The sequence below is a fragment of the Raphanus sativus genome, chromosome 8, assembly GCF_000801105.2.
Source record: "Raphanus sativus cultivar WK10039 chromosome 8, ASM80110v3, whole genome shotgun sequence".
NCBI lineage: Eukaryota > Viridiplantae > Streptophyta > Magnoliopsida > Brassicales > Brassicaceae > Raphanus > Raphanus sativus.
Genome location: NC_079518.1, coordinates 24,112,121 through 24,135,943, shown reverse-complemented (window position 1 = coordinate 24,135,943; position 23,823 = coordinate 24,112,121). Strand labels below are relative to the sequence as shown.

The following is a 23,823-nucleotide window of genomic DNA, read 5'->3' as shown; positions in this document are numbered from 1 at the left end:
CCAACGAGATAAGACAATTTTATATTTTGCTCTATTAACAGAGTCAAAAAGATTACCGTTCCATAGAACTTCATGCTGCTTTTCGAAATAACCATAGTTTGCAGCAAGAACTCCATCACCATCGAATGAAGAACCATCAACGATTGAAGCCGGTAAGACCTGTCGCCACCATCCGGAATAGGTATATCAATTACCTTTTCTAAACAGTTCAACTGAACCAAAAGTTTTATCTTTCCAAACCAATTGGAAGAAGTATATAAAATAACAATAAAAAACCTTGATAGATTCAAAATAAATTGACAATAAAACAACGACTGGAAACAAAATATATCAAAAAAAGAAGCAAAACGAATTAAACAAGTCAATGTCGGCTTGAAACTATAAAAATGCATGATTGAACTGTAGTGTCTTTTGATAAGAATGCATGATTTAGATTCCACCGTTTAAAAAAATAAAATTGATGAACTCAGCGAGATGCTACTGAAAACTGAAATTTTTTTTCTTTAAAAAAGACATAAAAATTGAAATCTAATCTGTTTTTTTAGCTTTTTCTTTTGGTAATATGTATATACATGTCTTTTGCTTAGATCTAAAATCTTCTATCTAAGTTAAGCACATATTCCGAATCTATTATGGCTTCATTCATGAGCCTTTAGCTGCTTTCTCTAAAAGTGTTTACTCTTCCTTCAGGTTCTAGAGGAGAAATCCTGATAATTACGCTTTCTGTTGATGCTGTCGCTGTCATTTGATCAGCTTGACTAGAGTCACCTAAGATCTTTTGGCATGTCTCAACCAGACAGTGTCTGCATTTCGGACAAGTCAAATGTTGTTGAAGCCACTTGTCAATTCAACGAACATGGAACCCATGGTTGCACTTAGGAAGCAGCCTAAGCTTTTCACCGCAAACAAAATCAGACAAACAGATGACGCACTCTTCGCCAATCCCAGACAGGTTCATCTCATCTGCGTAACTCACGACAGGGAACATCTTCAGAGCTTTCTTCTTGATTCCTTTGTTTGATGAACAGTGTGGGGTTGAAAGAATAAAGGTAGGCTCGGAGATCATGAAACTTGAGCAGAATCTGAATACACAATGAATGATGTAATGTAACACGAGGCAGCAGATGATTCCACATATGAGGACTGAGAGAAGCATCAGCACAGTCTCAGTGAGGTTGTTCTCACGAGTGACAGGAGGAGATGGCGCTACCGCAAGGGCTCGTTGAGTGTTGTGGTCAAATGGATTGTGCATAAGCAGCTTTCTAGAGACAAAACCATCAAGGAGTTGTTCTTGGAAGGCTTGAGCTGAAGAAGGTAATTTATTTGCATACATTTTTCTTTACTCTTTGAAAAAGCTTTGTTTCAAAGTATCTTCCCTCTGTTTTGCTTGGCTTTGTTTACTAATAATTTCTTAATTTTTGGGGAATTCAAACTAGTCTAATATATAGCTTGAGATGATTCCTGATTAGTATTACTGAGTGGGGACTAATAAGATTTGTTTAAGAAAGTGGAATTTTCTTCTTCTTTTCAAGTGAGATTGAGAGGATTTGGGACCCAGAACGAACTTATCCAATCTCATGAATCTTTGAGTGCTGATTGTGTTGTTGGCCCATACCTTCTACAACCACAAGATGTCTGTGTAGGGACACTATCACTTGTCCAAAACCTGAATATTGAAATAATATATTTTATCTCACTATAAATCAATGTTCTAAAATACGGCTTGTGCGGGTGTATGTGCGTTCAATATACGCTATGCGGTTAGTCAACGTACGTAATCATCATATGCGCTACGATATAATGATTACGGCAGAGAGCGCATAGCGTATTTTAGAACACTGCTATAAATAGAAATTGATTTTAAGCATTATCATTCTAAAGCTACCATTTTCCTTGTGTTTTTGTCTTTACATACTGTTTGACAGTAATATATAGTTTTCCCTAAGGGAAAAGCATTATAGTAATTTTTTTTTGCTAAATGAACATTATAATAATTGTTTTTGGAATTAGCATTTCTCTAGCTTTTTCAGTTGAATGGTAGCAGATATTTGAACGTCTTTATTATCATTTAGTAATTGTATTATTTAGAAATTGAAGGGGAATTTTTTTGACAGCCTCAACTGTTGATAGAGTTGACAATTGTAGACCATTGTCAAACACAAATAAATAGATTTCAACTTATATGAAATTTTATATCTAGATGCTATTATTTTTTAATATTTTGGATTTATAGACTATGTTGTTGCATTTATCACACACTAAATGGCATATGATCTGATGCCATCTGATATCCTTTCAGATTATAAGCTCAATGTATGTCGTTAGAACTTAACTCGGTATAAGAAACACAACTCAATTATAAAGAACTTTCTTTATTAATCTCTTAAGGAAACATTCAAAAACCTTAAGCTCTCAACTCACAATATAAAATTCTTATATTGAATGCAACACTCTTGCATCTCTTATATAGATTTTAGTATTCCTAAACTCTTAGGTAACAACTTTCCTACTTAGGATTGATGTTGCTTAGACTCTAAGCTAACCTCATGTTTATCTCCAACATTATCCCCTTTAAACTTAAAGTTATCTTCTCCCACATCTTGAACTCCCACGAGATCTTTCATCTCTTTAAACTTGATTCTTCCTAATGCCTTAGTTAAGATATCTGCCTTTTGTTGTGCTCCCGGCACATGCTCAACGTCGACAAGCTCATTCTCAATGCATTCTCGAATGAAATGGTAGCGCTTGTGAATATGTTTACTGCATCCATGGAACACGGGGTTTTTGGTTAGTGCAATGGCCGATTTGTTATCAAGCCGTATCACCACTTTATCACTCGCTTTACCAATAACTTCTCCCAATAATTCTTGAAGCCATATGGCTTGTTTCGCAGCTTCAGTTGCAGCCATGAACTCAGCCTCGCAAGATGATAATGCTACTATCTCCTACTTCTGAGAACACGAAGTGATTGGACAATCATTCAGGTAGAAGATGTGTCTAGTAGTGCTTCTGCCATCATCCTCATCGATATTGTGGCTAGAATCACTGAACCCTTTGAGTCTTAACGTGTTTGCTCTTTTATAGACTAGACCAACACTCGTAGTTCCTTTTAGATATCTCAGGATCTGTTTTAATGCTACTCCATGAGAAACCTTAGGACAGTGCATATATCGGCTGAGTAATCCAACACTGAACGCAAGGTCGGGTCTTGTGTGGAGTAGATAGCGTAAACACCCGATCTTTCGTCTGAAATCTTTCTCGTCGATACTATCTTCCTCCTCTGCTTTCGATACTTTGAGACCAAACTCCATTGGAGTCTGTACAGCATTGCACTCATCCATACCTGTTTTACTTAATATTTTGCTTGCGTATCTACTCGGATGCAAAGTTATTCTCCCGTTTTCCTGTTTTACCTCGATCCCAAGATAATAAGTTAGAAGCCCGAGATCACTCATCTCAAAAATCCTTGACATCTCCATCTTGAAGTCGTGTATCATTGTCTGATCTGAGCCGGTGATTAGCAAGTCATCAACGTACACGGCGACTAGTAGAAACTTCTCTTGAACTTCCTTTCGTTACAAAGCTGGCTCCTTGGAGCATCTGCTGAAGTTTAACTCTCCTAAGACCTTATTCAGCTTCTCATTCCAAGCCCTTGGAGCTTGTCTCAAACCATACAATGCTTTGTTTAACTTGTACACTTTATCTTCTTCTCCTTCAACCTCAAACCCTTCTGGTTGCTTAACATACACGACTTCCTTCAAGTCCCCATGTAAGAAAGCGGTTTTAACGTCTAAATGGTGTATCTCCCATCCATTTGATGCGGCTAGGACAATAAGAAACCTCACGGTTTCTATGCGTGCAACCGGTGCGAAAACCTCTTCGAAATCTATTCCATGACGTTGGATGTAACCTTTAGCTACTAGTCTAGACTTGTACTTGTTCATGCTCCCGTCTGCGTTTCTTTTTACTTTGAAAATCCATTTTAAACCGATTGCTTTTGCTCCTGGAGGTATATCAACGAGATCCCAAGTCTTGTTCTTCACAATCGATTTTATCTCATCTTCGCAAGCCAATCGCCACACCTTCTCTTCCATTGCTGTTTTAAAATCCCATGGTTCCTCATTCAATAACAGCAGTAGACGTTCTCCTTCCACTTCACTCAACAAAATATAATCCTTAAGGTACGCAGGCTTCTTGCTTATTCTCGTAGACCTTCGTATTTGAGCTTCCTCTGTTTCTGAGTTCTCTGTTTCCCCTATTTCCTCCGTTTCTGGAGAAGTTTCAGAATCGTTTATTTTTCCTTCGGCACTTTCCTTGTTTATATCATCGGTGTTGTCTGGAACCTGTGAAGTTTCTTCAAGACCCTGATTCCCAAACTTGCCAAACTCAATTTTAAACGTTCCCAGTAATGCATCCCCGTTGAGTTTTGATTTGTTCCACTGCCAACCTTTATCTTCTTCAAAGACCACATCTCGGCTCACAACTATCTTTTGGTGTGTGGGATCAAATAATATGTATGCCTTAGAACCTGATTCGGTTCCAAGATGGACAAGTGTACGAGACCTGTTCTCAAGCTTCTTTAGGTGTGTCATCTCCACCTTCGTGTGTGCCAGACAGCCGAATACTCGTAAGTGCTTGATGTTAGGTTTTCTCCCTTTGAATGCTTCATATGGTGTCTGAGAACTCAATGTTTTAGTTGCGACACGATTGATTAGGTACGTCGAGTGTCGTACCGCCTCTCCCCATAGGTAATTTGGCACCTCCATGTGTGTCAATATGCTCCTTGTCATCTCTTACAAGGTTCGGTTGCGTCTCTCGACCACTCCGTTTTGTTGCGGAGTATACAGAGCAGTTAAATATCGTTGTAATCCATTCTTCTCGCAGTAAACTCGAAACTCTGTACTTGTAAACTCTCCACCTCTGTCTGTTCTCAGTGTCTTGATAGTCATATTAGTCTCGTGTTCGACAATCCTTTTGAAAATTTTGAACTTCTCGAATGCTTATGATTTGTCTTTTAGTAGGATGGACCACATGTATCTCGAGCAATCATCAATAAGAACAAATATATTTCTGTTTTTTTCTGCAGTTGATGGTGTTATTGGTCCGCAAAGATCTCCATGTACTAGCTCTAGTACTTTAGATGCACGATATGTGGTTTTGCCCGGGAATGGTCGTCTTGTTTGTTTAGCTCTCAAACAAGAACTGCAGATTTCTTTTTCAACTTTCAAATCGGGAAGTCCTGTAACAAGTTGTTTGCTTATCATCGTCTTCAATGCATCAGTTCCAAGGTGTCCCAGTCGTGAATGCCACCGCGAGGTTTCATATTGTACTGAAGTTTGTAGGCACTTTGGTTCTTCTATCTCCATTGTCACTTTGTATAACCTGTTTCTCGATCGTGGTGCTTTTACGATGAGATTACCATCCTTGTCGTGTAAGGTAAGGTAATTCTCTCGCATTCTCACATCGCATCCTGCCTCTGTGGCTTGTCCTAGACTGATAATGTTACTCCTTAGCTCTGGAATAAAATACACGTTCGCAAGGATCTTCTTCTTGCCATCTTGACTTATGAACAGAATGGAACCCTTCCCTTTTATATCTATCCTTGAGTCGTCTCCAAATCGAACTTTGCCAGTGACTGTATCATCCAAGGAGTTGAAGTATCTGAGATTTTCAGTCATGTGGTTGCTAGCTCCGTTGTCTAGGTACCACACCTTGTCATTATCAGTGTTTGATTCAAACTCTTTTGGCGTTACGTTCTGTTCATTGAGGTAAACGATCTCGTGCATCATAAGCTTGTCGGCTTCGTGTGTTTCATTACCATTCTCTGTTGTTTCTTGCAGTTTAAGTAATCTGTCGGGGCAAGTGGCTGCAAAGTGACCTAACTTATCACATCTAAAACATGTGATCTTTGACGTGTCCCGGTTTTCCCAATACGATCTTCCATTATCTCGACTATCCCAGGACGATCTACTACGTCCTCTTCCTCTGCCATAGCTATTTCGACCACCTCGTCCACGTCCTCCATAATAATCTCTGTTTTGTAGCTCTGTATTTGTATACATAAGCTTACTCTGGTTCTCGGTTGTGTCTTCTTCTTCTTCCTCACTGACACGCTCCTCATATGTTTTTAATCGCCCTATAACATCTTCAAACGTTGCGGTCTTCAAATCAATATTTTGTTCAATAGAAGCAACCATATATATAAACTTCTTTCTTGGAAGACTCCCAAGAAGTTTCTTCACGAGTTTAGACTCTTCAACGGTCTCACCCAAAGCACTCGCTTTCGAAGTTATCTCTGTTAACTTACCAACGAAGTCGTCTATATTCTCTGTTTCCTTCATTTTCATCCGGTCAAACTCTAACATTAACGTATGAAGTCGTGCTTCTCGAACTCTCTCTGCTCCCACATTACGCGTCTTTATTGCTTCCCACACTTTCTTCGCTGAGCCTAAGTGTCCGACTTGTAAGATCATAGTTTCTGGAATTGATTGAAAAATAACTGCCGTAGCCATATTATTTTTCTTTTTATCGGTTGATTCTTCTTCTATGACCTCCCATACTTCATGAATATTGAGCACAACTTTCATTTGTATTACCCACACGGTGTAATTCGTAGTGGTCAACATTGGACAACGGATTGAGGAAGGACCTCCTTCCTTCTTCGCGAGAACAATGTCTCCCATCTTCTTCTCAATTTAGTTTGCTCTGATACCAAATATAAGCTCAATGTATGTCGTTAGAACTTAACTCGGTATAAGAAACACAACTCAATTATAAAGAACTCTCTTTATTAATCTCTTAAGGAAACACTCAAAAACCTTAAGCTCTGAACTCACAATATAAAACTCTTATATTGAATGCAACACTCTTGCATCTCTTATATAGACTTTAGTATTCATAAACTCTTATGTAATAACTTTCCTAATCCTAATACACTTAGGATTGATGTTGCTTAGACTCTAAGCTAACTTCATGTTTATCTCCAAAACAGATGCTTAATGGAGATATGCTACCTGGAAACCACAGTCTTTGATTGTTAACCAGTAACCCTTAGTTTGTGTGAAGTGTGAACATCCTCGATTACTGTTAGTCTCTAAGTTTCAAGTGAGAGTATTAATACCTTATTTACATCCAATCCAATCCAATCAGAAAAGCCTAGGATCTCAAGCCTTATTTGAACCATCATTTCTTTGTGACGTGTCTTTTCTTTTGATAACCTTGTTTATGACATGTTGCTCCCTTTTAGCTGCAGGATCTCCAGAATCACGCAGTTATAACATGTGGTCCTTAATCAAATCAGTTATATTAATATCTTGCAGTGAGTTGTGGATCCCACCGTGTTTTTTTTGAATCAGTTATCTGGAAAATCTATGACAACCTCTAAGATATAAAGTTTATCCTTCATGTATTTGATAGGATACAAGAAGACTCATTTGAAGATGTTGAAGTGGCGCCAAGGAAGTCTTCAAGGCCACATAAGCCAAACAACAAATATCTTTAAGATATTTCTTTTCTTTGTTTCAGTTGTTAATAAGGGAACGCTTCTTCCGTAACGTTCTCCATTTCCCATATTTCCCGCAATGTAGGAGTCAATGACTCCACTTTCTCTTTTCTGTTATTTGCTTCATGTACTCTTCTATTTAAAGAAATGAAAAAGACAAAAAGAGGTAGACTTATCTACCCAAAACAACTTGTGTTCTTGTTAACATTGATCAACATTGATATCTCTTGGCAAGGGACCTATCAGTGGTATCAGAGCCTTCTTTTCTTGTTAACGGCATTCATCAGAATCAACGTTCAACAAGACCCTGCAAAAATCATTCCGCCCCCATTCAAAAATCATTCCGCCCCGTACCACCAAAAATTCACAAAAAACCCGGCTCGAGTCTCAAAATCTACGGAACGAGACTATGGCCAACAACAGAGAACGTCTTGATTACCTTGAAACGAGTATGGGTATGGTTCAAGACGAACTACTCAAACTCACCACCGGCATCAACGACAGGATTCAGGGTTTGGAGGACTCTTTCCAACGCACGATGGCGGAGTCACTCAAAGAAATGCGAGGGCTTGTCTTAGGCAATCGCGAAACCGAATCCAGCACGTCACAAGCACCACCGCGACGCGACATAGCACCACCACACACCACCCGCACCGACGATATCAACCCTTTTGCGGCTGCTCCTAGCAACCGTCGACATGTTAAGCTCGAGCTTCCGCGATTCAGCGAAGGAGACCCGACAGAATGGCTCACCAAGGCTACTCAATACTTCGCCTACCATGAGATCACCGGCAACCAACGAGTAAGCTTCGCCTCCTATCACCTTACGGAGGAAGCAAACGAGTGGTGGCAGGCAACTGTACGAGCCCTTGGCGTGGATCAGACGCTTATCTCGTGGGAGACATTCGAAGGAGAATTGTGGACGAGGTTTGGTCCGACTCGTATCACCAATTTCCACGAAGAACTCTCAAAGATCCGTCAGACAGGGACGTTCCGAGAATACCAACGTGCTTTCGAAAGACTCCGCAACAAGGTCTCCAACTGGTCAGAGGAAGCATTGGTTGGAACATTCCTCGGCGGCCTTCACCACTCCATCGCTGATGATGTCCGCATGTTCCAGCCAAAGACTCTGCAAGAGGTCATGAACCTAGCTCGCATGAAGGATGATCAATTGCAGAAACAGAAACGCTTCACACCCAGGAGTCAATCCTTCTCAACGCCGAATTCCCGAACATCCGTCTCGCCAACCACCGCTCCAAGTGTGCAAACGCCTCGCAAACTCAGCTGGGAGGAGATGCGGAGAAAGCGCAGTCTAGGCCTCTGTTTCAGTTGCGATGAAAAGTACTCTCCAGGTCACAAGTGCGTCAAACCACAACTCTTCATCATGGAAGGTATTGACGATGCAGATTCCGATGAAGCAGACACAGAGGGAGATAATTCTACACCCGAGATTACTCTCAACGCCCTCAGCGGTTGGGATTCTCCGACAACAATGCGCCTCCTCGCCATCGTCAACAACCACAACCTCCACGCTCTTGTTGATAGTGGTTCTACACACAATTTCATCAGCGAAAAAATTGCCTCTGAATTGCGGTTACCAGAGACGCTAACCAAATCGTTTGATGTTCGTGTTGCTAATGGAACTCCACTGCGATGTCGTCGGAGATTCGATAATGTCAACATCAAGATCGGCGGTGCTCGGTTCCAAATTACGCTCTACGCTCTTCCTTTAGTGGGCCTCGACTTGGTAATGGGAATCCAATGGCTGCAAAGTCTTGGACCTATTCTTACAGATTGGAAAGCCCAAACATTGCAGTTGGATTGGGAAGGAGAAACCCATATCCTAAATGGGCTTCTTCAAAACAAAATCAGGCCCACCACAAGAGAGGAAATTGAGAAAGAGGCCCGACAAGGTCATCTTCTCTTTGCGCTGTGTTCACCGGAAAACGCTGCAGACATCAAGGAAATCAACGATGACATGCGCCTGGTTCTGAATGATTTCGATGATATTTTTCAGCTTCCAGAAGGCCTCCCTCCGACCCGCGACATCGAGCACACCATTACACTCAAAGAGGGTACTGACCCTATCAACGTCCGCCCATACCGTTATGCTTATTTCCAGAAAGATGAGATCGAAAGGCAAGTGGCAGAGATGCTCAACGCAGGCATCATTCGATCAAGCTCTAGCCCATTCTCCTCTCCGGTCCTCCTCGTCAAGAAAAAAGATGGCTCATGGCGGTTCTGTACCGATTATCGAGCACTCAATTCCGCAACAATCAAAGATCGATTTCCGATTCCTACGGTGGACGATATGCTCGACGAACTTCACGGAGCAGCCTACTTCACGAAACTTGATCTCACAGCTGGGTTTCACCAGGTACGGATGAGTCCCTCTGACATCCACAAAACTGCGTTCCGTACTCATCACGGTCATTTCGAATATCTGGTTATGCCGTTCGGCCTTTGCAACGCCCCGTCAACCTTCCAGGCTCTCATGAATGACATTTTCAGACCTTACATGCGGAAGTTCGTTCTCGTCTTCTTCGACGATATCCTCGTCTACAGCCCCACCTGGGAGTCACATTTACAACACGTTCGCGAGGTATTTGGTTTGATACAACAACACAAGCTTTCTGTGAAGTTCAAGAAGTGCGAATTTGGTAAAAGAGAGCTTGAGTACCTAGGCCACATCATCTCTAACATCGGCGTCACAGTAGATCAATCAAAAGTCCGCGCAATGACTGATTGGCCACCTCCTACAACAGTCACCGAACTTCGCGGATTCCTAGGCCTGACCGGCTATTACCGCAAGTTTGTCCGCGACTATGGTTTGATCGCAAGGGCACTGACCAACCTACTCCGCAAGGGTAAATTTGTTTGGAACTCGGAGGCAGATACAGCTTTCAACAACCTCAAGAGTGCAATGACAACTACACCAACTTTGGCTCTCCCTGATTTTTCAAAGCAATTCGTCATCGAGACGGACGCTTCTGGAGAAGGTATCGGTGCAGTTCTTTCTCAGGGTGGTCAACCTATTGCTTACATGAGCAGGTCGCTAGGTGTCACAAAGAAAGCTTGGTCAACCTATGCAAGGGAGATGTTAGCTATTGTGGTGGCAATCCGTACTTGGCGCCCTTATTTGCTCGGTCGCAGGTTCCAAATTCAGACTGATCAGAGAAGCCTGAGGTATATGTTGGAACAGAGGATCCTCACGCCAGAGCAACAGAAGTGGATGTCTAAACTCGTTGGTTACGATTACGAGATCATTTACAAGCCCGGCAAGACAAACTCAGCAGCTGATGCCTTGTCACGCGTACATGACAGCCCCATCCTGACAGCAATCTCGGTTCCTCAAGCTTCAATGTGGGATGAGCTTCGTACCCTGTCATCTTCTGATTCATACCTCATTAGGATCGGAGCTGCAGCAACAGAGAAACCAGGGCGTCCCTACTCTTGGAGAGATGGCCTCGTTTGCTACAACAATCGTGTTGTCATACCACCAGGTTCCTTGATCATCAAACAACTATTACATGAGTACCATGATACAACCTTGGGTGGTCACTCTGGTGTCTTACGCACATTCAAGAGGCTCTCTCATCACTTCTATTGGCCATCAATGCATAAATCGGTGGTGGAGTATATCTCTCGTTGCGATACATGTCAACGTGCTAAATCTCAGACGATGTCTCCTGCTGGCCTACTCCAACCCCTACCTGTTCCAGAACACATCTGGGAGGACATCTCCATGGACTTCGTAGACGGCTTGCCTCGCTCTGGATCTTTCACTTCTATTTTGGTTGTGGTCGACCGCCTCAGTAAGTCATCTCACCTCATTCCTCTCTCTCACCCCTACACTGCTGCTGTCGTTGCATCACAATTCATTGCCAACGTCGTCAAACTACACGGTCTGCCGCGTACAATTCTGAGTGATCGAGACCCAATCTTTTTGAGCCACTTCTGGAAGGAACTATGGCGCTTGTCAGGTACCACACTGAAGATGTCTACCGCCTATCATCCCCAGACTGACGGCCAGACAGAGGTTGTCAACCGCTGCATCGAACAGTACCTCCGCTGCTTTGTTCAACAACGACCAACACACTGGAGCTCCTTCCTACCATGGGCTGAATACTGGTACAACACCACCTTTCACTCAAGCACGGGAACAACTCCTTTTCAGGTTCTCTATGGTCGTCCTCCACCGTCACTACCGAGGTATGAACTTGGCTCCACTCTTGTTGGTGAAATCGATGAACAACTGCAGAACCGCGACGAGCTGTTAACGGAGCTTAAGGAACACTTGGAAGCCTCCAACAACAGGATGAAACAGTTCGCTGATTCAAACCGCCGCGACGTTGAGTTCGAAGTAGGTGACTGGGTTTTCCTGCGTCTCCAACCATACCGACAGAAGACCGTTCTTCGCCGCTCCTCTCAGAAGCTCTCCAACAGATACTTCGGCCCTTTCCAAGTGGAGGCACGGATTGGCCAAGTTGCTTACCGCCTTACACTGCCTGCAACCGCACGTATCCACCCGGTCTTCCATGTATCACTCTTAAAGAAACGTGTTGGTGATGATGAACCAGTTTCGGTCAAGTTACCACCTATGAAGGAGTCTGGTATTTTACGTTTGTTTCCTGCAAAGGTGTTGAAGTTCAGAAAGAATCACCAGGGCGACAAGGAGTTACTAGTCCAGTGGGCTGACCTACCTGTTTCCGAAGCTACTTGGGAGGATCAGCAACAAATCATAACCAGTTTCCCAACGTTTGCACTGAACCTTGAGGACAAGGTTCTTTCCGAGGAGGGAAGTATTGATAGGATACAAGAAGACTCATTTGAAGATGTTGAAGTGGCGCCAAGGAAGTCTTCAAGGCCACGTAAGCCAAACAACAAATATCTTTAAGATATTTCTTTTCTTTGTTTCAGTTGTTAATAAGGGAACGCTTCTTCCGTAACGTTCTCCATTTCCCATATTTCCTGCAATGTAGGAGTCAATGACTCCACTTTCTCTTTTCTGTTATTTGCTTCATGTACTCTTCTATTTAAAGAAATGAAAAAGACAAAAAGAGGTAGACTTATCTACCCAAAACAACTTGTGTTCTTGTTAACATTGATCAACATTGATATCTCTTGGCAAGGGACCTATCAGTATTCTTTTTATTTTTTTTGTCAAAGAGATTAACAAGTAAGTTTCTAGTTCTGTTTTCGTAATACTAGCTAGTGTACACAAGTATGAGATTCTTATAATGATAGTAACTGGAACTTTAACCGTATTTGGTTTGAATGGAGTTGAAATGTTTCTTACTTGTGTGACGTAACGTATGAGAACGGATTCTTTCGACTGTGGGGCTCCATAAGTTTATCTAGTGACAAGGCTATATCGTATAGGTTGGGTAGGTTTATCACCTGAGTTGCGGTTCAGAATCTCACAGGACTATGCATGGTCTCACTTTTACCCATGAGTTTCCCTTTTATGGGTTGAGTCCATATCACTTTTCGATGGCAAAGTTGATTTCTTTGCCATTGGGACGAAGAATCTTGTGATTATGTGTGTGGATTGGTGATGACTTGTGAAGCATATAGGAAGTGTTTCAACTTTCAAGTGGATAGATGCCTTTTTGTTATCACTCTCAACTCTCAAGCATATTAGCCGATCTAAGTCTTGGGCCATTTGTTATGTCTAATGGCTCTTTGATTCCGTGTAGACTGTAGTGATTGTGACACATCAATATAGGACTTTACTTATCATTCTTTGGTTATGAATGATTCTTAATGTTTTTGGATATGATTTCATAAATCACCTTCCACCAAAAAAATACTTCTGCAAAGAGAAGTTTGATGAACTCAGTGAGATGCTGCTGAAAAATGTGATATATTCTCTCGGTATACACTTTGTGCTACAGACAAAAAAGAAACAACATAAAAATTGAAGTATCTTTGAGATAAAATCTCCTATCTAAGTTCATAGATTCTAGGCATTTAACTGCTTTCTCTGAAAGTGTTTGCTCTTCCTTCAGGTTCTAGAGGAGCTACCCTGACGGTTACGTTCTCTGTTGGTGTTGTTGCCGTCACTTGACTAGAGTCACCTAAAATCTTTTGGCATGTCTCAACCAGACAGTGTCTGCATTTTGGACAAGTCAAATGTTGTCTAAGCCACTTGTCAATGCAACGAACATGGAAACCATGGTTGCATTTAGGGAGCAACCTAAGCTTTTCACCGCAAACAAAATCAGACAAACAGATGACGCATTCTTCGCCAATCCCCGGCAGGTTCATCTCATGTGAGTAGCTCACGACAGGGAACATACTTAGAGCTTTCTTCTTGATTCCTTTGTTTGATGAACCATGTCGTGTTGGAATACTGGAGACGGGCTCAGAGATCATGAAACTTGAGGAACGTCTGAATGCACAACGAATGATGTAATGTAACCCGAGGCAGCAAATGACTCCACAGATGAGAACTGAGAGAAGCATCAAGACATTCCCACTCAGGTTGTTCTCATCAGTTATGTGAGGAGATGGTTCCACCGCAAAGGCTCCTTGGCTGTTGTGGTCAAATGGGTTGTGTAAAAGCAGCTTTCTAGAGACAAAACTAATACGGGCTTGTTCTTGGAACGCCTGAGCTGAAGAAGGTAGTTTATTTGCAGACATTTTCTTTCTCTTTAAAAAAGCTTTGGTTAAAAGTTTTTTTCTCTCTGTTTTGTTTAGTTATTGCCTCTTAATGTTTTGAGGAGGGTGGTCGTATATATAGCCTCAGATAATTACTGATTAGTGAGTGGGGAGTAATAATATTTTTAATAGTTGGAGACTAATAAGATTTGTTCAAGAAAGTGGAACTTTCTTCTTCTTTTCAAGTAAGATATGGGAGGATTTGGGACCCAGAAGAACTTATCTCATTTGAGGAAACGTTGAGTGCTGATTTTGTCACTGGGCCATAGCTCCAACCAAAAGATGCTTGTGTAGACTGTAGAGGCTATCTTTTTTCCCAACATTGTCTTATCCTATTGGTCTTGTGGTAATTCTGAAATCATATTTTTTTTTGTCTCACTTTAATCAAAAACATTGTCCTATCCTGTTGGTCTTGTGGTAGTTCTTGATAAGCTGGGTTTTATTTTATTTTCCATTATATTTTTTATGAGGGAGGAGGGATTCTGTTGTATCTTCTTCACAATTTTAATGCTTTGCCCACAATATGTAGTGTTGTAAAGCAATCTTTGTGCTTTCCATGTGTACTGTTGTGTTGTGTTACCTGTCTTTGCATTTTTGTGTGTATGTTGTGTTGCTTAATACTGCACTTTACTTTTAAGAAAATCAATTATTCAGATATTTAAGTGGAAATCAACTTTTTTAGTATTCAGGTCTTTTGACCAATGTGGATGCTCTAATAATGCTTCTATTGTTTTGATTTATTACGGCTTAACGAAATAGATTTGAATTTCTTGCTCTTTGTATTTACGTTTCTTTTTCACCAAGGTTTCATGCATATTTTGCTTTTAGAAGCCTATTTTTTCTGTACTTTAAATAATGATTATCCACTATTACCTACAAATTAGTAACTATATTAGTTAGTGTGTTTACCCCACTATATGTATGTACGTCCTTTCTTCTACAAAACAATATCTGTATATTGAAAACTAGGAAAATAGGTCTTAGAAGTTAGAACCCGGTATCACCGAACTTTAGGTATTTGCCCAAAAAGTGAATGCATTACAAAGGTTCGTCATCTTATTTTACAATTGATTACAAGGTAAGTAGCGGTTACGAAGAATCTGGTACGAAGAATCTGGTACGAAGAAATATGAGATGTGCCAATTATTGTCCAAGATGTGGAAAACCAGAAGAAACTGCTACTCATGCAATCTTCGAATGTCCACCACTAGTACAAGTATTGGAATTATCATCCACATCATGAAACCCCCAAACATTTCCTCTCTCAAGCATTTATACCAATGTGGATTATCTGTTTTAGAGGAAGAACAATATCATGGAGCCAGAAAATGATAAGAACTCTTATCCTTGGATAATATGGTATATTTTGAAGGCTCGGAATGACAAGTTATTCAGGGGTATAGACAAAGATCCAATGTAGTTAGTCCGGTATGAAGAGAATGAGTGTCAGACATGACACAATGCGAAAGAGACGGTACTGACTTCTCCAAGGGACCAAATTCCTCATCAACCAAAGTCTTAAGTTTGGGTGATATTTGTATGGTGGATGGTTCTTAGACCTCTACTGACCATTTGAGTGGATTAGGATGGGCTTGGAAGGATAGCATGAGAATGATCTAACTTATGGGGACAAGAAACTTGAGAAGACGCGAGTCAGCATTACATTCGGAACTTGAAGCTTTAAAATGGGCAATGAAGACAATGCTGCAATATTTAGATTGTCAGAGATTTAGAACAGATTGTAAGGATCTAATTGCAATGCTAATGGAACTACAAGCATGGCAAAACTTCTCAACGGAGTTGGAAATTATTCAAACTCTTAAGATGTCTACAGGGACTTCAACATCTACTATATTCCAATGAATCAAAATGTGATAACTGATTCGTTAGCTAGGTCTGCTCGTACTTTTCATAGATATATTTGCTACTTTGGTTGTTCTAAACCGGTTATATTATCCAAACCACTTTAAGTTTGAGTAATAGAATAGCCATTTAATGTCAAAAAAAAAAATGTATATTATTAATCAATTTCCTTTTCATCTATAATAGCCACATCATCAAAATAACAAATAAACACTAAATTATATATATTCAAAACTTTAGACATACTAATTTATATGATAATTTATTTAATTTAATATAAACAAAATAAAATTGGAAAGACAAGATGTGATATATTAAAATATTTTACCTTTAAAAGTAATTCTATAGTGTTATTCCACATTTTATGCCTCATTCACCTATTTCAATTTTACAAAAAAAATATATATATATATAAACATACTCAAATATCTATATATATGTATATTCATTTTATATAATATAAATTACATTATGGTACTGAGATTTAATAGGGCTCCTTACATCGAATTGTCCCAAAATTTACTGGAGCTACAAGAAATAGGGGAATATCAGATCATATGACCTTTTGGCTTTTTATATGCTTACTGAACTATCTCACTTAACGGGCAATATTTCCAAAATCTGTTTAGATATATCTAAGCATCTAAATGTCTGCATATGAATGGTTGTTTGTTTTATTGTTTATTTGTTTTCGTTCTCTTTCTAACGCCTGAAATGAAATATTAGAGACTATGCATGAAACATCAGATCATGAGAAAGAAAAAATCTCTCTCTAGACAAACCGCTCTGCCTTCTCTCTAGAGAACCGCCGCCGCGAACAGTGTTTCCGGCCGACGGGTGGGCTTTCACAGCCACCGTCGGTCCGGATTTGTGTTTTTGATTTTCGTTTTTTCGTTCTGTTCTTCTTCTTTTGTTCGTTGCATGTTAGTTTTAAAAGGAAGCGTTCGACGGTTTCTTTCCTCTGACTCCGGGAGTGAGAGGCTTTCACAGCTCTCGTCGCCGGCTATGACTCCGGGGGTGGAGACTCCACGTTCCACGCCGCCGGCTTTAGACAAATCGAGCCGTCGTCTTATTTTGAAGACGGTGGTGGATGGCTTTTGGATTTGGTTTCGTTTGGAATCGATGTTGGTGTATCGGAGGAGATGCCGTAGATGTACGGTTGAAGCTCTCCGATGGATGGTGGTGTTGACGTGGCTGAAGCTTCTTCTCTCTTTGTGTTTGTGGTATAGAGCGTGGGATGAGATCTCGAACAGTCGATGGAAGCTCTCCTTTGCTCGGAACGAAGAAGATGAAAGCGTGCGCCTTGAGAGTTCGGTGATTGTGCACCGGTTTCCACGACGGCGTTTCCGGCGGTCTCCGGTGCTCTCACCGGGGAAGATTGGAAAGATTGGTGGGACACGTGTTCTCTCGTTTGGCTGAGGGATCTATACGTGTCCGTGTTCGTGTCGAAACCCGACGGTTTTGGTCGGTGGTTTCTAGGTTAGATCCGGTTTAGGGTAATGGGCTTTGATACCCATTGTTGTGTTGTTTTTAGTTGGGCTTTTGGTTGTAATCTTTTGTAAGTTTTTGGGCCTCGTTTATTGGGCTTGGTCTTTTTTATAATAAAATTCAGTTGGAAAAAAAAAAACATCAGATCATGAGACCTTTTTTTTATTTTTCTTTGTAAACTATTAGATCTTTTACGGGTAAAATTTTGCAAAATCTGTTTCGAGTTTCCCAAGCATCTAGATGTCTTCACATAAATGGTTCTGTTGTATATTTATTTGCCTCTTTTTGTGGGTCGGCGTTTGTTTATGTGCTTATCTTTCAAAAGAGATCGAGCGATATTCATTTATAAATTTGAAATTTGTCGCTTTCTTCTCCTAAGTTTCCCAACGCCTAATTACCAAGTCCTATGTTTCTTAGTCGATTGAGATTCATAATTAACTCCGGTCTCTTAGTCGAAATTCTTAATTCATGGTTCTATATTTTTTATTTTTAATACTTTTCAGCTGAGACAGTTTTTATATCTTTTATTTAAGAAACGATTTTTTAAAATTTCTTAATTAAAATCTAAAAAACCTAAAAATTGTCTTTTAACTGGATCTTAACCGAAAGTAAGAATCCCAGTTAAAAGACCTGAGTTAATGATGGTCTTTTAGCTCTCAATGTATTTTACTAGGACAACTTTCCACCATATACCAAAATAATAGTTTTAAATATAATACTTTTTTATATCAAAAATAAAAATTTAATTTACATTTGAAATTATTATTTTTATATTTTAACTTCATCAATTCGGAAAACTAAAATTATAGTTATAACTATATGTAGTCTAATTTATTTCAATTGGGTTTAGTTAACAAGTTTAATTTAATTTTATTAAATTTCAACAGATTTAAATTTACATTTTACAAAACTATATATATATATATATAAATATATATTAAATTGTAATATTTAATAACTATTTATATTATTCCTTTTCTGATTTGGTCTAACTATTAAAATTTGATTTTATTTAAACTGCAAAAGAATTAAATTTACATTTTATAAGACTAATTGTTAATATCATATTGTATCTAATGCATATTTATTTTAAATTTATCTTATTATCTAGGTTTAAATATTTCTATATTTAAATATAAAAATTCTTATTTTGGATGCTTGTTTGTTTTAGTAAACTATGTTAAAATGGTAAAAATAAATTTGTTAATTAACATTATGAACCGATAATTTAAAGGAAATTTCAGCCATTTAACTAACAACAAAATTTTGATTTTATAAGTATTCATTTTTATGTGTTAAGGTACACTTACAATTAATTTTGTTGATATATATACACAAAATATGATAAATATAAGTATATCAGGATGTATATCTATGAGAAATAATTTAAATGCGAGAGAGCTATCAGGGGATTTATGTTGTGATAGATGTGGTGCTACAGAAGAATCAATTAACCATGTGTTCTTTGAATGTATTCCAGCGCGTCAGGTTTGGGCACTATCCTAGATCCCATCTAACTCCACAACTGAATCTCTGTTCACAAATATGGATTACATATTCTGGTGAATTCGACCTGAATTGGAAGATCATCAATTTGCTTGGATATTATGGTATATTTGAAAAGGAAGAAATAACAAGGTTTTTAGCAATTTGGATATGGACCCTAGGAATACTCTTCAACTTGCGGAAACAGAATCACGGCTATGGGCTGAGGCACAAGTAGTACAAACGCCGACACCAAACCCACAACAAGCAAATCTTCCGATGATTACCGGCCGGTGGTGTTTTCTGGATGGGTCTTGGAAGGATAAGGAAGTTTTTTTCCGGGCAGGGATGGTATAGTACTCTTGAAGGTTTTACGGGCCTAATGGGAGCACATAATGTAAGGGCTTCTCTCTCTCCTCTTCACTCTGAGATAGAAGCTTTACTTTGGGCAATGGAATGTATGTGGAATTTGCGTCAGTTTCGGGTCATGTTTGCAATAGATTGTTTGCAATTGGTAAAGATGGTGTCTGAACCAGATGAATGGCATGCGTTTGCTACTTATTTAGAAGACATAAAGACCTTGAAAGAATCTTTTCACAGCTTGGAAATCATTCATGTATCTCGCACAAAGAATCTGAAGGCCGATGGCTTAGCACGTAGTGCTAGGAAACAGACGTCCTTTGTTGTGCACATGGATGCAGAGCTACCAATTTGGTTTACAGAGTCCGATTGAGTCTCTAAAAGTCTATGACAAAAAGTGATATATATAAGTAGGTAGAAGTTATTGTAGTTATATTTAGTTTTTTAATATGATATATAATTTAATTCAATACTGACATATGAATTATTAGTGATTACTATATAAAGCCCCACCACATAACCCAAGCGAGGTACAAATCAAAAGAGCATTCAGCTTTACGTGGTATGTACTTGTTTATGTAGAAGCAGCGCAGCTACAAGAAGTTTTGAAGTTTTGTAAAGAAGGTGATAGTATTGTAAAACAGTTTTTTTTTCATTATGTTTGCAGTTTGTAGCATCTTTTTGTAGAATGTTTTTAAAAACTGCATTTTACTGAAAATGATGTTTAAGATGAGATTCCCATAGCAATGCACAAAAAAAAGAGATTCCCATAGCTGCTATGGTATGCGTCAGGAACTTGACATGTTAATGTACCAGAAGTTCAATATATGTGAGTACCCAACCTAGGCCTGGGCGTTCGGATACCCATTCGGGTACGGATCGGTTCTTTCGGGTATCGGTTCTTTCGGGTATCGATTCTTTCGGATTTGAAAACTAAAATCCATTCGGGTATCGGTTCTTTCGGGTTTGAAAACTAAAACCCATTCGGGTATTATAAAATTTTGGATCGGGTTCGAGTCGGGTCTTTCCGGATTCGGGTGGGTTCGGTTCTGATATAAAAGAACCTGAAAATAACCGAATAAATGTATTTGTAACGGGTTCGGATAATATTACCCAAAATAACCATATTATCCGATTCGGTTCTGGTATTTTGTATCCAAACTACTCAGATTTACCAAAAAATAACCAAATATACTCATTTGATACAGTTTTGTTTAAGTACTTCTATCCAAACTACAATATTTTTATCTGAAAATACACAAAATTATTGAAAATAACTAATATATTAAATTTATAATTAAAATTAAAATAATTATACATATAATTATAAATAATATTTTGAAATATATATTTTATTTCGGATATCTTCGGATACCCATTCGATGTTCGGTCCGGGTCGGGTTGGATACCGGTTCTTCGGATACAACAGTTTAGGACCCAAACGGTTATTTCTGAAGAACCGAATAAACCCGATACCCTGATTTTTCGGGTCAGTTCCGGTTCGGGTCCTCGGGTCCGGTTTTTGTGCCCAGGCCTAACCCAACCCACAACCTTCAAGTTTTTTAATGCTGAACTATCTAAGTCGGGATTCACACAGATGGTTTAGTAGAGCCATTAACGAATTAGATTTTCTGTTTATCTTGAAGAGAGTTCTAAAATTCTATAGTCCATATATCATATCATAGTACTTTTATGTCGTAGAAATAATAGCCATGGTCCGCAAGTTAGTAACTATGTGCATATTGATAATAGAAGGCAGGACCAGAGAAAACGTTATGATGTTAGAGATTGATTTTCTACGATACCATATAAAGTTTTAAAAAAGTGAGTGTGATCATCACAAAAAATTATATAGATTGACTAAGTAGGTAGACTCCAGGACTAACAAGATGACAACGAATTCCACGTCATTATCTTTTATCTTTATATCATTATCTCTATAGAAATATATATAGAAAATAAACATAAGTATTATGTCTTGATGTGTTTCCTGTCCACGGATTCGCTTCCTGATAATGTGTTATGGTTTATGAATTAAAGAACTTGCAAGCAACTCATTTCATAAAATATAATTAAATCTGCTGAAAGAAAATGATATTCATAAATAAAAAGTTTATTAGAAACAAAAAAAAAATATTTCATACATATGATACTGATATACATATCATCAGTAAACGATACTTTATAATTAATTTCTTATAAAATAGCTGATCTTCTTGCGACGCACAAGACATGCTCGTTTTCCCTTACGCACTGATTATTCCCTCACAATCTTGAATTTTCCTAGAAACAAATAATCTCCCACAAAGACCATCTTAAAGAGAAGCTCATATCAGTTACCGAAATTGTAGCCATCGAATAGAAACTCGTCTAGATCGTTAGGCAAACTTGGATAAGTTGAGGACTCGAGATCTGTTAAACCAATGCCATTATAAGCTTGTTGAGGTTCATTCCTTCTCATCATGTTATTCACCTGATTTGGAAGCTGATATTGTCGTTGTTGATACTGCTGCTGGAGATGGTGATCATTGTTAAAGTAGGACAAACCAGGCATATTATTGGTAACGAAGTGGTTGTTGTTCGTTGACAAGTAACCATTTTGATATTGATTTTCCTGGACCGGGTAAACAGCTGGACCATTCATAAAGGGTGATGGTGCAATGAAACCATTGTTCATACCTAAGAAAGGCGAAGGTCTACACAAACTAGACCAATCAGTCTCTGGAAACTGTTGAGGAATTTGGTTCTGTTCAAGACTTAGACGATGTTTCTGCACGGCAACACAATTGATGTAGAATTTGTGTTATTCATATATGCAGAATCCTAGTTTAATTGTCACAATAAAAAAATATATAATATTTTTTTGTAACCTGAAGATGACTGGACACATTGTTTCTAGTGAGTCCTTCGATCTTCAGGTCTTGCAAGCATTTGAGAAGTATCTTTGGACTAGCTTCTGCGGTTGCATTCAAAAAATGATAAGTAAATAAAAGAGAAATAATTAAATTTGAATTACTAGAGATTTTAGAATAGTTAGATTACTTTTAGGCCCACCAACTATTTTGATGGCTTCGAGAAATTTCTCTTGAAGATCTCCGGTCCACGTCATCCGCGGTTTCTTGAAATATCTCGCATTTTTATTATTTATGCTTTGTTCACAGTTGTAATTGCTTACGCTCCTGGAATCGTTGCTGTCTTGGTCTGAGCCGTTACTCTTAACCAAATCTGATTGCATTGGTTGAGTTTCTTCTATACCTATCCTTCTTCGTTTCTTTGTTATTGCTTCCTCTTTTTCTTGCTTTGAACAGTCATCATGAGCCACAGCCGGTGGAACTAAACCGGTTTTAGATTTCATCCTCTTGCGTACAATGTGTTGCCATATGGTGGCTATGATCTCTTTTCTAACGGGTTTCATAACATAGTGGCATGCACCATGTACCATTGCGTCCATGACTGATTCTGTTTGATCGTCATCTGACATAACTACAAAAGATTAAATTAATTATTATTTGTTATCGAATTAAGAGAATTTTGTTATAATAGTTTGAAAAGTAAAAATTTAATGCACGATATACATACTTATTACAGGAAGATCCATCTTTGAACCAATGATTGCGAGAGCTTGGAGTCCATTAATTCCAGGCATATGATAATCCCAAATTACAATATTAATCTCATGTTTAGAGTTTGTCAGAAACGCAATGGCTTCTTCTGCGTCCGCATAAGCCGTCACTGGATAATGATTAAACACGTAAGTATAAAACCATAGCTTTAACAAATCTTTATTAAATCGCTTAATTTATACACATATATGTGACTATGTAAGAAGACAATTACCTTGATAGGCACAGCGTTCCATGATTTCTTTCATATTAAGTAAAGTGCTGAGACTGCCGTCGACAACCAGAACATTAGTACTCGGCGGAAATTCACTGAGAGGAGAGCTGATTTCAGAAATTTCTTGCTGCAGTAAGAGAGTTTTATCTCCATCCTCGGTTATATTTCTTATAGACATTAGAAAAGTTACTTTTGTAGAGGTTTGGAAGAAAGCAAGAGATAATATGTATGTTAGAACATGTATGTATCTTATTACGAAAAAGAATGAAGCTTTTTATATTATAAAAATTGATTTTATCATCATGAAATTTTGACATGTGTCAAAATAAATTTATTAAAATTTGTTTTTATTTTATAGGTGTACATAGTATTATGTAATAAAAATGGAATGTAAGATTTATGGTAGATTACAATGAAAGAAAATTGAGTAAGTACGAAGAAAAAATACAATTAGCTGTCAAGCCAACTCTTCATTTTATTGAATTTTATGAAAAAAGATCTCAAAAAGATTAAACCATTTGACTTTCCCCGCTTTCACATATGACTTTCTGCCTATGTTTTTTTCTAAAAAAATATACTATATATGAACGTATGATATTATTTTTCAATATGAAAATAATAAAATG

The 23,823-nt window shown here is 38.6% G+C and overlaps 2 protein-coding genes and 1 pseudogene across 2 annotated transcripts; all 3 read right to left on the bottom strand.

The window, feature by feature from the left end:
• Positions 1-348: 348 nt before the first annotated feature.
• On the bottom strand, positions 349-2,022 carry LOC130498523 (E3 ubiquitin-protein ligase ATL76-like; annotated as a pseudogene).
• Positions 2,023-12,764: 10,742 nt separating this feature from the next.
• LOC108830772 (E3 ubiquitin-protein ligase ATL76-like) lies at positions 12,765-14,146 on the bottom strand. Its single transcript, XM_056991724.1, has one exon. The coding sequence runs from the start codon at positions 14,144-14,146 to the stop codon at positions 13,475-13,477; it is 672 nt and encodes a 223-aa protein (XP_056847704.1). The 3' UTR covers positions 12,765-13,474.
• A 7,546-nt stretch (positions 14,147-21,692) lies between these two features.
• Positions 21,693-23,481, bottom strand: LOC130498797 (putative two-component response regulator ARR19). Its single transcript, XM_056992406.1, has 5 exons — positions 23,198-23,481; positions 22,940-23,092; positions 22,403-22,843; positions 22,231-22,316; positions 21,693-22,130 (listed from the first exon to the last, which is right to left on the bottom strand). Exons 1-5 carry the CDS (start codon positions 23,373-23,375, stop codon positions 21,693-21,695), a joined length of 1,296 nt encoding a protein of 431 aa, XP_056848386.1. The 5' UTR covers positions 23,376-23,481.
• Positions 23,482-23,823: the final 342 nt, after the last annotated feature.